This window comes from Chlamydotis macqueenii, chromosome 5, assembly GCF_036417535.1.
Source record: "Chlamydotis macqueenii isolate bChlMac1 chromosome 5, bChlMac1.mat, whole genome shotgun sequence".
Lineage (NCBI taxonomy): Eukaryota > Metazoa > Chordata > Aves > Otidiformes > Otididae > Chlamydotis > Chlamydotis macqueenii.
This window is the reverse complement of record NC_141560.1, coordinates 3,501,828-3,516,083: the sequence shown is the minus strand read 5'-3', so window position 1 is coordinate 3,516,083 and position 14,256 is coordinate 3,501,828. Positions and strand designations below refer to the sequence as shown.

Sequence of the window (14,256 nt, the reverse complement as noted above, 5' to 3'; positions counted from 1 at the left end):
TAAGTCTAACAACTGTCTTGAGCACTAAGAAAGGACTTCTGCCTTTTATTTTGTGTTTGTAATTTTGAAATTATTTGGTATCTTTTTTTTTCTCCAAATCATCTTCAATTGTGGTAATGAATGTGCTTGAATTAAAAAATTAAACGCAGGTGCTTGTATAGCAAATAGTGACACTGATGAATTGAGGGGTGGTGAAGTGCAATGTAAAAATGACAGCAATGTGAAACAGCCCAGTTAAGAGCAATAGCCTTTCTAATGGTTTTGCATACGTTTTTAAAATAAATTTTAAAAAGGTTTTAAAATCTGTAGCTGTACTTCAGGTTTACATACCAAAACTACAGAGTTATTTAAGCAAGAAGAATAGCAGCCAAATTATGCTCTCAGCTGTATGTATGATGTGGCAGGGTTCTGTGTAGAAATTAATTCTTACTGATTTGTTCTAAAATCCCTGAAAAAAAGAAGGCAGAAAAGATTTTCCAGGCAGTATCTGTCCCTCTTCTGGTCTTTAGCTGTGACTGAAATGACAGGGTTTTTGTGGAGGAGATGGAAGTAGTATCAGCTCTTAGCACTTCAAAGATGCTTTTGTCTAGATTGATTTTCACTTGAGCATAGTCAAACTCTGCTAGAAGAGAATCACCCCATGCTTTGGTATCAAGTGAAAAAAACAGGTGCTTATCTTATTAAGTATTTAATTTTAAACTTTTGGCCCCGTGAAATGCCACATTCAAGTGCCTGTCTGTCTGCACTTGATGCTGGAGGTGTTCAGCTCCTCAAGCACTTGAGCCGGGAGGATGTTTGTGCTAGCAATGCTCATGCCGTGTGCACATCGCCAGCTTCTCCATGGGTTTTGTGCTGTAAGTACACAAAATAGTGCAGACTTCCTGCTCTTCAGTTATTCTCCAGTTATTTTGGCTCGGCAGGTTTCCGCAGTCTAACTGAGATCGGGTTCTTCAAGGCTTTAGGAATATGTAGTCTAGATTTTGTGTTTACCTCTTCATTTTTCATATTTAGACATTTTAGAGGGATTTTTTTCCTCTGTGTTCATCTATCTTGGTGAAACTGGAAGTTTGTATGATAGTAACCTTTGATTTTTTTCAGCTGAAGGAAGTCCTTTCTTGATGCCTTCCCCTGTGTTTCTCTCCTTGTCTTTGCATGGCTCGCTCCTGTCTAGCGTCAGGCTGTCTTCCATCTACGGTGGGGTTGTGCCTTCCACGTACTCATACTCTAGGTGTCTGTCTTGGTTGGTATTCCTGAAAAATGTTTCATTTCTAGTTTCTGGCTCCAAAGGAAACTAAAATTTGGTCTCATTTCCATGGGCTTGGCCTTCAAGGCTAAACTAGAAAACTAAGCAGTGTGCAGAATAGCCAGGGTTTTCTGCAGCTGGGGAAGATGCATCTACAGAGACGCCTACTAAGCAAGCAGTGCCTGTTTTCAGAGAAGTAGTTCATGTGAAAATAAAGCTGCAAGAGGTCTGGTCCAGAGGGAAATTCCTGTCCCGTGGTTTTACGGAAGACTCTTCATCTTCTGCACCTGACATTCAGAGATGCCATAGGCACAGTCGGATCTCAGTGAAGCTCAGCAATATCCTAGCCTGGTGCTCTGGAGAGAATCTGCAAACATAGAAATCGCGCTCCTGAAGGACCCAGAAGGCAGAGGAATGAACATGAAGAGGATTCCCCTGTGCTGTACCCACTGCCTAATCTGAATTCTGCGACTTGGCTTCCTCAGCCACGCTATGACGTGCCTTGGTGCCTTCCTGACACTCTGACATCTCTCGATATGAAAAGCCCCTGAGTTGTCAATTTGACCACCTCTGCAGCATGCGAGAGGTTTATAGGACAAGAGGTTGTTCTGAAAAGAGAATGTAAATCATGTTATCTCATCATCTTCCAGAAAACATAACTTTCTCTTCCTCATGTTCAGTTTCAAAACAGCGATGGCAGCCCTTGTTTTCCCATACCTGGAAAGGACAGTTTGCATATTCAGATTATTTTTTTAGGGTGCTTCTTTTCAGACTGCTATAAAATCCAAATGCTTTATTTGTTCCCTGCCTCGCTATTAACACACCATGGTTTTGTCAGCAGCAGAAGCTCCTTTTGGTTGGGCTCTTGAGAATCTTTTCACAGTCCTTGGTGCAGTGTTGGCCCTCATTAGGAGCTACCTTATTGCAGGTTGCTTTTTTTCTTACCTAAAGAGTATCTCCTGTGAGTAGGGACAGAAAAGCTACTGTCTCTGCCTTGCTGTGCGTGCACACGTGGCTTGTTGGTCGTTTATCGCTGTGACTGATCTCAGCTGGGCAACTCTTCTCTCAGTTGGGTTTCTGCCGTGCATGTCTGCAAGGGTGTACCGTTTTTCTCTCCCCAGACATCGTCGTCACTGGGACAGATGCTTCTGTAAGGATAGAGAGGGCACAACCATAGTCATCAAGAGGACTGTCACTTCTCTTTTGAGGGGATAACCTTGCACACCAGGAGGGCTTGGAGCTCAAAATGATAGATTTTACCCTTACTAGGGGATTTCTGTTCCACTGGTGGACATCACATCCAGGGCCTGAGGATGAGCAGACATCTCAACGTTTATATAAATTTTAAAAGGGGAGATGAAATCTCACCCCACGTCAGTAAGAGGGTGAGCTGGTCGATGGAATGGGTGCATTGATGCTCAGGCAGACTTTTTAAACAGTGCATCCCGTGGGATTTCAAAACGAGTGCCAAGGTAGAGCACCCAGCTTGGTTTGTTTTGACCCAAGTGACTCTTGCTAACTTTTAAAGGAATGTGTCTACTCCTGCTTGGTGAGATAGACACCCTGGAAGTGTTAAGCAGAGTGCGCTGGAGTGCATGGTGCCTCTGAAATGTCCGGCAGCCGCTTTTTGCAGTGATTGAGTCTGCCTGCTGCTGGTGTGGGCTTTGCTCTGGAGTGTGCACATGGACAGGCGCTCAAAAGCAGTGAATGTGTTGGTGAGCAAAATTTACTAAGAGACGCAAAATACAATATAAATATGTCAATTAAAACTGCGAAATTTATCATCTTCCTGGCAAATTGGTAGATTCTCTGAAAAGCTTTGTCCGTATGCATGTTCTGGATCCTGCCACTTTCCTGAAAGCTCCTGATATTTTGTGGCTGAAGAAAAATTGAGACGCAAGAACAAAGAAACACTTTTTTTGTTTGCTTTTATTCCCAGTGCTGGGTAGAATTTAAGGGCGCACAGTCCAAGTGCTGTAAAAAATAAATCTGAACTTGAATGCAGTGGGTGTGTTAACAACACATCTCAGAGAGGTAAGTTACGCTGTTGTCAAGAGACAAGGAGGTGTGGTCCTACTGAAGGTTTCATGTGGTTTCATGTGGGGCTTGTGTTAACAGTAGATCAAAATTTTCAGGCTCCCTTTTGAAGGCATTACTAAATATGCAGAGAAATAGTATCGGATATTTCATTTGCGGTTCCTCAGTGCTTGCTTGTCTTGTAGTTGATTTTGATGTGTCCTTCAACATACGTGTTTTTGAAGAACACCATAAGAGTTAAAGTTAGGAATTTGTTCTTCCCAAGTGCGAATAATTCATGCAGGGTAAGGAAAACCTACTTCTTTCTGTATATTCTTTGCAATAGAGAGGCTAGACTTGAGTCCAAAAATAGTTTGAAGATTACTTCTCCCCAAACTGCTGTTCTTCCAGTAGTAATACATGACTCGGCCACAGACCTCTCCGTCTCTTCCTCTGCGTGCTTTGGACCTTGAGTACAACGCTCTCCAAAGGCATCAAGCTTCCAGCCTTCCTCTGTCAGCTTCCCTAGGAACATACTCTGAGAGGGATTTTACAGAAGGCGGATGGAACAGCTCTTAAAGACCTGCCAGACAATGCATAAAAAGTCTACATTGGTCATGGAATTGAGGATGGAGGAGATTGCAGAGACATCTGCAAGGAGATCCCTTGCCTTTGCTACGAGACTACGTGCCTGTCTCTGGACATCACAGTCTGTGTTGCGTTGTCTCCAAGTCTGAAGGAGGAAGTTTTGCTGGAAATTTCCTTTCCTGTTCCAGTTCTAAATTGAGATTTCTGGACATGGATTCATCTGTGTGCTTGCAGGGATGTTTATGAAAAATCAGTTTGCATGTTCGTTGAGTTCTCACTAGATTGCTTCTTGCTCTGGCCACTTGTTACACTAAGCTGACCTGTTTGCTCTTCAAAGTCAGGCTTATGTCCTTTCCTGTTCTTGCTCTGTCAGTGCAAACCAGCAATCTAGTTCTAGTTATTTTTTCTGAATCAATTGTTTCTATTGAAGGGGTAATCCTTTTCTAATCCACTCGTTTTGTACAGACTTCACTTAGTTTTTCATGAGACTCTGCCAGGTCTATCTGCCTTGGCAAAGAAACAAGAAATACTACAGGAGAAAGGTCACAACATCTAGCTTAACATGGCTGGTTTGTGCTGTAGCAGAATTAAAATATGAAACTGTGATGGCTCAGGCTTTCTCAGAATGTTTTTAGAAGAGTACAAAAAAATTCAACTGAGGGACTTCAAGTAGGGGACAGATTAGGGCTCCACTTGTTATAGGAAAAAATACAAACCCAAAACAGCCCCTCTGGGTGTTTTCCATGACTTTGAACTTTTTAGCAGGACCAATGACAGTTAAATAACACTGGGTTTGTTTTTTTTTTTGTCACAGAGCTATTGCTGTTGTTAGCTCTCCAAATGTTGTGTATTCCAGGTTAGATGAGACCCGAGCAGCAGATTTCTAAACGTAGGTGAAATCTGAATTACTGGTAATACAGCTGTGGTACTGCTCTGCTCAAGCCAGCTCTAAGCCTGAGATGAGAGCTTCTGACTTGCATTCTAACACGCCTGCTGTGTTTAATCCTGCCAACCAGGCACTGTGTCATGAGGTTGGTCCCAGAGCTCAATCAGTTCCAAATCTGGAAAACACAACTGCACAAAAAAACACTGGAGCTCTTAGTGGCTTTTGAAAGAGCTAGATTCTTCTCTGTGCCAGAAATTATTCATTCAGAGGCTTTCTCATTGAACTCTGCGTCTCCGGCTCCTAGATATTGCTGAAAGGATAGAAATGCAAAGGAGCCTTCTAGTAATGGAGCCTTGAAAGCCTCTGTGTTGCTGGAGCGCACTGTAGCCTCCGTCAAACCCAGGGATCTCGCTGTGCAGACACAGGAGAGAAAAGATGGGACTGAAATCGCTCTTTTTCTGGTGATGAGAGCACGTGAGGTAGCCACCTGGTCATCATACCAGCCTCCAGTATTTCAGGATGCATTGCCCTGCCTCTCTCTGATTTTGGTTTTCAGCTAAGGGAATTTTTTGGAAACCAACCTAAAATGAGGGTGGGAGGAGAACGACATGAAATGTTCTCATAGGTGGTCTCCAAACTGCTGCTTATCCTGGTCAGTTTAATCCTAAATGTAAAAAAAAAACTTTTCAAGGTAAGAAGTAATAAGGATTTAGGTATAACGACGCTTTAGTTTTTAACCTATGTATAAATTACTCTTCTCTTTCTGTGTTTGAAGAGGCTTTTTTTTTTTTCCTCTCACCCATCTCAATTAAATGTTGTTCCTTTTTGCTGCAGCTATTCATAGTCTAAAGTTGAGTCGCAACCATGTGGACTGGCACAGTGTGGATGAAGTGTATCTTTACAGTGATGCAACAACATCCAAAATTGCAAGAACTGTTACACAAAAGTTGGGGTTTTCCAAAGGTAATATTTCTCAGAGTTTGTAAAGAATATTGTAAATGCCGGTATTTTATGTTTGTAGCTTTAACACTAGAGGGAGATTTCAAGTTTGAAGTTTCGAGATGTGACTAGCTCATTTTGGCCATTGCAGTTTTTAGAGAAGACTGTATGAGGGCCCTTAGGTTGTTGTAAGTAATTGTAACTAGATGTGAGCAGGCTATGACTCTTCATACATGTTTTATTATTCTTTTGGATGCCGCAGTTAGCATTACGTAGTAAGTATAAGAAACTATTACAGTGGCAGAGTCTAGCCACTGTAATATTTTCAGCATAGGAATTACAGTTCCCTTTGCAACCTTAACTTCACCGCTGTGTACTTATATACTGTGATTTGTTGCTTAAATACGTGACCATACCTTCCCCTCCTGCCAGCTCTTGCTTTTTCCCAGTTCATTAAACAGACGTATGAACTGAGAGGAGGGGTGAAGCATTTAGACAGATTGTTTCCAGTAGGGATCCAGGCTCCTTTAAGCTCAAAACTACCAGTTACGAAGCCAGCAAGGATGAGGTGGTTGGAAGAGAGGGTGGTCTCTCTCAAGCAGATGTCAGATTATTGCCATCCTCTCTGTTGTGGTGCTTCTATGCACTGCTGGACAACTACAAAAACAAGAACACACACATCTGTTTTGTTCCTTGGTCTCTGAAAAGACAAGATCAGGTAATAGGTTTGGCTTTAATCTCCGTGCCTCTGTTCTGTAATTAATGCCCTCTTACCCCACAGGGCTCTTGGGTCAATACTTAATTAATGTTTGCTAAGAATTAATTTAATTTGATGCTTCGGTTCCAGAAGAAATGAAGTGTTCTGTATCCAGGACATAATTTGGATTTTGTGTAATAAATAACAAGTAAGATCTGTCCAAAACAATTTGGGAGGGGAAAATACCAAATAGAAGCTGACTTGGAAAACAGAACCTGTCCTGTTTAAAAACTGCCCTTAGCGTTTCTGTAGTGTTTTCCTCCTCCTTAAAAACAAACCGAGTTGTTTGTTTCAGATTTTTTGTGGTGGGGAATGATGCTGTCTTCCTCTGCATGGCCATCTGAAGGGGTTGCTGGATTCCTGCACAGGTAGCCCTGGTGCAGGGCTGTGGGTCCTCTGCGTGGCTCTGTCACTAGAGGGGGGTGGAGACACGCTGTGCCAGTGGGTTTCTGAAGCCATCGCTGGGACACTGAGAGAATGCCCAGATTTGCCCTGGGTAATTGATTTTTGGTTTGGCCACTGAACTGGAGAACGGGTGGGGAAATTTGAGGTTGGATCAGCTTGAAATAAAACCTAGGTTTTCCTGATGAAAATGAAAAATTGTAAAGCTTCTCGAGAGAATGACAACACTTACCAATTTGGTGGCCAGATCATTTAGAATCATAGAATCACAGACTGGTTTGGGTTGGAAGGGACCTTTCAAGGCCATCCAGTCCAACCCCCCTGCAAGGAGCAGGGACATCTCCAACCAGATCAGGTTGCTCAGAGCCCCGGCCAACCCGGCCTGGAATGTTTCCAGGGATGGGGCATCCACCACCTCTCTGGGCACCCTGGGCCAGTGTTCCACCACCCTCAGCGTAAAAAATTTCTTCCTTATATCCAGTCTGAATCTACCTCCTTCCAGTTTAAACCCATTAGTGCTTGTCTTACCACACCAGGCCCTGCTGAAGAGTTTCTCCTCATCTTTCCTATCCAGCCCCCTTTAGATACTGGAAGGCAGCTCTAAGGTCTCCCCAGAGCGTTCTCCATGATGCTTCCATGCTGTGGAAGTAAGGTGGAGATTTAAGGAAGTTCAGTGATTGAGACATAAAGAAGGGTATTGTGTTGTAAAAGTGGATGGACAATTACACAACCGTTTTCTAAGAAGTTGTTTTTCATAACATCTCTGAAATTAGTTGTCTTTAGAGTGGAAATGGCCTTTTAATACATTGACTGATAAAATTAATATCACCTAGTTGCTTAAATCTTTCAGGAGTTTAAAACTGCAGTTATGTAAAAGTACATGCTGTTCCTTTATATATAGTATTATTTTCAAAATATGTATTGGTCTGAGACAAATCAAGCTTCTGTCAACATGTAAGACCATTGCGCTTCACCGAATGTAACTGATCTAGGATGATGTTTTCTCTACAGCTTCAAGTAGTGGGACAAGGCTACATAGAGGCTATGTAGAAGAAGCTACGTTAGAAGACAAGCCACCACAAACTAGTCACATTGTGTTTGTTGTGCATGGTATTGGGCAGAAAATGGACCAAGGAAGGATCATCAAAAATACAGCTATGTGAGTGCTTCGTCATATTTGCAGTATCATCTCTAGCCTAAATGTGAGGCTGACGTTATAAATTACACCAGACCCTTTGGTTTACGCTGTGTCTCTTCCTCTTTCCTTCTCCTCCTCTTCGACCGAGTCATTAGACTTTATATTCTGTGTACACTATTTTCTCTGTTAATTTGGGTGTGTGGACTTAGTGAGAGCAGCTACGGGCCATGAGAGCAAGAAGGGCAAAGGTACATTCTTTTTCATGACCAATACTTGCCAATTTTAGGGGACTGACCCATGAATTTCTAACAGCTCTGGTCCGTGACTTCTCTGAGCGAGGAGAGATTTTTCATTTGGTCAAAATCAAGGGGAATCTCTGTTCTTCCTCCTGGTTTTCAGGATAGTGGACGAGTGAAGTGCATACTGGTAAGAGAGGGGAATTGGGGAGGTAGTGGGGATGTTGGCATTCCCTGCAGGACAGAATTACTTCATGCAGTTGGTAGGTGTTGCTGAGCGTCTGCTCATCAAACTCTGTGCACAGATGCCAGATAAAAAGTAAAACGTGACTGAAAGCTCACCAGATGTTTTCATTGAATGTCTTTTCTGAAGACTGGTTTGCAAATGGCTTTTGATTTGACATCTAAGCTAACTCAAAGAGCTACTTAGGGTGCTGGTGAATGGGAAGACAAACTCCTGAGCTATTGAGAACGCTGTACCTGAAAAAGATTTTTGAATATTAGAAGAAATTATAAAGTCGTGATGACAGCATTTTGAGGGACAAGGTGGTGTTGAGGAATGCTTCATTAGCTGAAAAAGAGGCTAGAAAAGTGCTAATTGCAGGTCTGTGTTGGGCAGATGATTTAGTATGTGCGTCCCAAATAGTTCCATAAAGTTGAGAGAAACAGCGACGTACCCAGGGACTCCTGTGAAAGTGGGTGTAGAGCTGGGATTGCTGATTTCATGGTGAGAGCTTTGGGAACCTCCCTTTAAATCCAGAATGGCCATGTAGGTCAGTGCTTATGTGCCGTGTGTACCATCATGTCAGCAGGCTCTCGTGTTCGTTCAGCTCGTTGTTCCACTCGAGTGTCCTCTGGTGTGGTAGAGCAGACCTCTTGATTTCACTGCTGTGTCATTTGTCATCTCAAAGCAACAATCTGCTACTGCCTGCTCCCCTTGTCCTGGCACTTCGCTGCTCTTTTATCCGTGTCGTTTAAGAGCAAGCAATCAAAACCAAAGAGAAAAGAATCCACAGCCCTTGATAAAGGGCTGAAATTAGTCACCAAAATAAATGTAAAAACTTAAATTTTTGTAGGATGTAATTACTCCTAAATATAAGTTGCTGTTTTAATAGTGACGAGAAATAAAACTTCCACCTGGAAATTGAGGTTTTCTGCGTTTTCCTTCCCCTACCCTGTTTTGCGTTGAACATACGTACAGGGGTTATATGGGTGGATTAACTTCAGCTCAGGACACAGTGCGTAGGTGTTCGTTCCGTAAGAAGTCCTGCTTTAACTGGCAGCCCCTTATGTGAAATCTTTTCTCTAAAAGGGAAACAGACTTTTTGTGTTTCACTACATCTTGCTCATATCCTCAATAAATATCAGACAGTATTACATAGCCTTTTAAAATGCTAATTATTGGCATAAATTGTGTATTCTGTACAAAACTGGGAAATGAAAGCATCATTTTCGATTGATTTTTTTTTAATAGCTTAAAATTTACCAGTGAGGAAGATCCCATATGTTCTAGGAAGAGATTTTAGAATAAATGCCTGACAGGCCAGCATGATGGCAGCTCTCACAAGCCATACTAGCACTTTCTGTTAGCACTTTCATCCATGGTGGGTGGGTGTGTTTTGGGGTTTATTTTACGTTCTTTTGCATTAGGGTCACAGGAAGTCAAATGTTGTCTTTTGGGAAATGATAAGATGGATAAGGAGAAATATTTTTTGGACGTTCACACTTTAAAAGAGAAGCTAAGGGGACAAGAACTCAGTGATGTTTTTGCTTTTAAATCTACATTCTTTAGTAGGAAACCTGTATTTGGAGCCATGCTAACTCTGTAATTTAAGCCATAGGTCTGCCCGTCAGTGTCACCGCTCTTCCCTTCTTCCCTCGTCCATATCTGGGTATCACCAGCAGATGTCGAAGGCACCGTCAGCCCACAGAGCTCATCGTTGTCTTGGGCTGCGTGCAGCTTTGAAGGACTTGGATGTCACTTGTGATCTGTATATGCTGGTGTGGGAACCTTGTTTTTGGTGGTGTGTCCCTTAGAAGTAGAAAGCTGCTTTTCCTTTAGGCCCTAGGACGTCTTGCAGGACCCGTTCCTCTGCAGGGTGTCACCAGTCCTCTCTGTGGACTCTGGGACACAGATGGGGAGAAAACAGAGACGAGGCAGGCTGGGCGAGGCAGTCTCTGTGACACCTTGCATTTTTTTGGTATGGGGCTTGGAGGGACTCTGAGATCTGCAGAAGGGAATACTTCTTCAGGTGCCTTCCCTTTCTACCGTCCACAAAAAAATATTTTGTGCATTTTTTCTTTGCCACGTACATTTATTGTTGCTTCTTTTTGTGTTCGTTCTACCCTGGGATAAAACTTTTTTATTTGTTTCAACCTGTGTGAGAGCGACACTTCAGTTCTTCATAGCACAAAACCAAAGCCTCACTTGAACAAATGGTCCTAAAAGAAATAAAAACAAAGTGCAAAAATACTGTTTATAACCCAGAAATTGATTACTCTGTCTTAACCCAGGCCAGTGAGAGACTCTACCAGAGCTCATTTGATACGCCCTGTCCTCAGCTTACCACCTTGAGAAGAAATTGGTGCATCTCGTGATACATCCGCGTCATTAGGCAGATACTGTTATTTACAGAGGTGAAAACAGAACTCTGCTTCCAGGGTAATATCTGCTAATTTCATTAAGGAGTGGAGTTCAATCAAATCATTAATGTGGTTAGACGCTGTGGTCGCAAGGTGTCCTGTAAGTAGGTAAATGGAAAAGATGGGTTTTATCGATGCTCCAACGAACGGGTTGTCGGTAGATGTGACATCATTTTGTTTCTTCACGGTGTAGTTAAACACATTTATTATCTAAATGTGGCACGGCAGCTGGTACAACAAGCTGCTCCTGTCAGTGCTGATATTAACTGCAGAGCTCGTCTGGAAGGAGGCAGTACCTCCTCCAGGCTGGAGCAGTGATTCAGCTGGCCTAACGTGAGCGGAATAACGTGCTGTGAGCCGCTTCCGTAGCATAGGGATGATTGTTTAAGGAAGAATATATTCTGTTCTGTATTCCTGTGTAATACAAAGTAAGATATTATGGCATAATGTACATACTTAGAGGGGTCTTAGAGGCCATCAGGTGCAGTATTCTGGCATTACTAGGTTTCTGATAAGGTACAGTGTTAACTTTTAAAAAATCATGTAGGGATATCCTTTGATTTTACTGTAAACACTTGTATATTGTACTTGGAAGATTTTTTCACTGAAGCCTAATCTCTGATTTTGTTGCACTGAGGGGAGAGGGGTGTCCTTCCACGTATTAAATAGAATTTAGGAATCTTACTATACACATTTCCAACCTCCCTTACCAAAATCCTTTTGTTTCCCCTGACTTAGTTAAAGGTCAGACCTTGGGCTCACCCTCTAAATTACATCAGCTCCTGTGCTTGCAAATCGAATGAAGTAACTGCTCTGTGTATTTCCATAATAGCTGCAATGTTGTGACATTTCTCGGCTACTCCTACCCTCAAGCTGGTATCTGTCTGTCTCTGAATCTCCTGTTTTGATGCAAAGATTATAATTGCCTGTGTTGCTGCTCGTAGCACAAAAATTGCTGTCTGCACAAGCAGCATCATCTTGGCGTTCCATAATCACCAATTACATTTTTATGGCAAGTCCCATTAGAAAGCAATTTAATTGTGGATTATCATTATAATAATTACCTCAGAATAGCTATTTTGGTAAATTTCCAGTGGTTTGCAAGCCCTTACAGAGTGCAGAGATGCTCAGAGGCCTTTCAGTGCATTAAATATGGAATCTTAAATCAAGATTTCCTATAAAATTTTTCCTATAGTTTTTAGCTTTTCAGATACTTGGTATTTTTGCTGATTTTCCATTTAAATGCTTATATTGCATTAAATACATATTACATGCTTGTTTTCCATTCTTCAGTGCTGGTAATAATTGCATGTTCTTCTGAAATTAAGTATCCAAATGGTAAAAATTGTCTTACAGGTTTCGACTTGAGCTTGTCTTGCAAGCTAAATGAGAAGTTCAGTCCAAAAGGTAAAAGGTGATAGTTAGGGCATTAAATACTTTCATAACAGCTTGTTTTTTGTATGTTTATTAATTATCTAACACATGATTGCATATTGGACGGAAGCTATGACAGCCTGTTTAGGACTTTGATGTATCTCTAGATCTGTCCTCGTTCCCGTCTTCCCTGCCCACACCAGCGCGACTGCCTGCACGGTCCTGTTGTCAACTGCATCAGTTGCCGTTGGTCCTAAAAACTGGAACCTCGTCTGGAAGATGGGAGTAAGTGGCGAGGAGGCAGGGGATGACAGCGGGGACAAGGAATGCCTAGTCTGCTTTATGCCAAAGCCAGCGCCTCGCTAAGGGGCAACCTTGCTGCCGTTTGACAAGCAGTGCTGGGGAAGGAGGCACTCACGCTTGGAGGACCTGGATCTCCGCAGGCTTGTCTCAGGGATCCTGTGATCAACTAACCGAGCAGCTTGAGTTCCCTTGATCATGCGGAGTCCCGTTATTCTTGAAAAGGATGAACTGTGAATCACAATCGTGCTTACTTTGGTTGCATCCTAGAATTTCCATCTTTCTTACAAAGTAAAATGAGTCTGCACGTGCCCCAGAGCAGTGATCTTAACGTGTCTGGTCTGAGAGCAGCTGAATCCCTGAAGAACAGGGGCAGAAGATGACTCGTGCCTTGCCGTTGCTCTTTGAAATCTGCCTTGAGTGAGACTTCAGTTTGCCTTTCTGCGATGCAGCTACACTTTTGAAAACACCATCCTTTTCATTTCCTCTGGCTTAAGCAGATCTCAGCTTTTATTACTCATGCCCACTACTCTCACTTCAACTTACCCAATTTAGCTCAAGCCAGCCCTGGGTTTCCTCAATAACTCATGGTATTATTTCCTCAAAGAGGCAGTGAGCGCTGCCCTCCATTTGAGGGAACTCCAGAGTGGTGAAAGCGGTTGGGGAGTGCTTTAGAGCATAATTTATCGGTTGTGTGACCGAAATCCGGGGATGGAGTCGCACAGTTTTGCAGGAAGTAGCGAGAGTTTTGATTTTTTTTTTTTTTTGCGTGGACAACCCATTGCCCTATCTCTGAAATCAAGAGTTCAGAGTAAGAAGTTGTCTGTGTAATGTTTTTTAAATTAAAAACCATTCCTTTTTTCTTGGCTATGGATCATCTGACTGAAGAGAGTCTGCAAAGATGTCTTGGGAATAAAATGAGTAACATCTTCAAGCCTTCAGGCATTTTGCTCTGTTAGCAGCTCTCAAGGTCGTTTAATAAAATTGGTGAACTAGCTGAAGCGAACTTGCTTGTAGCTCTCTGGTTTTTAATGTAGTATTTATTTTGCTGCACAAGAGTGAAATTAGTAGCAAAACACAGCAGTGATCATAAATATGTTAATATATCTCTGGAATATACTAGCTTAAGCAAGAATGTGTATGTGGAAATACAAGTTTATTATTTATTATTTTAATCAGAGAAAGGCAGCCAAGCACATTTTATTTATGATGACTCTCAAAGTATCTATTTTCAAGCCATTACTTCTAGCATGGAAAATAGCAATATGTCAGAACGCTTTCTAAGCTATGTGTTGCATCTGCACCTGAGTGATTTTTTTTCTTAGGAAAATCATAAATTTTAGTTGTTACCATCTGTTTCAGTGTGTAGATTTAAGTAATTGTTGCTCTGGGGGTCAATATTTCAGCATTCATTTGTATTGGAAGGGAGAAGAATTCTCTGCCTGTTTAGATGAGAATTTATTACTGCAGTTGGTGTTAATTTAGCAAGTGAGTGGAGGGACTTGCCATCTAATAAAATAGATCAAAATAGTTATTTTTAAAAAGTCAGAAGAAGAAAAAAAATACTTTATAGCAGAACAGATAAGCACATGTATAGCAGGTATATGTGCTGGGGTTTTATATGCGAGCATAGCCACATCGCTTGGCAATTACACCACAGTTTTCTTTAGGATTTATAATATCAAATTTGATTAAAATCGATGGGAGATGTTGTATGGTGCAATTTGCGGAGAA

The 14,256-nt window shown here is 42.0% G+C and overlaps 1 protein-coding gene across 3 annotated transcripts in view; it reads left to right on the top strand.

The window, feature by feature from the left end:
• DDHD1 (DDHD domain containing 1) overlaps window positions 1-14,256 on the top strand; it is a 61,794-nt gene that overhangs the window by 21,595 nt on the left and 25,943 nt on the right. For all 3 annotated transcript variants that reach the window (XM_086748550.1, XM_086748549.1, XM_086748547.1), the window contains 2 exons: window positions 5,568-5,696; window positions 7,843-7,990. In XM_086748550.1, the coding sequence (XP_086604676.1) occupies window positions 5,568-5,696; window positions 7,843-7,990 (277 nt within the window). The remainder of the gene's footprint in view (window positions 1-5,567; window positions 5,697-7,842; window positions 7,991-14,256) is intronic.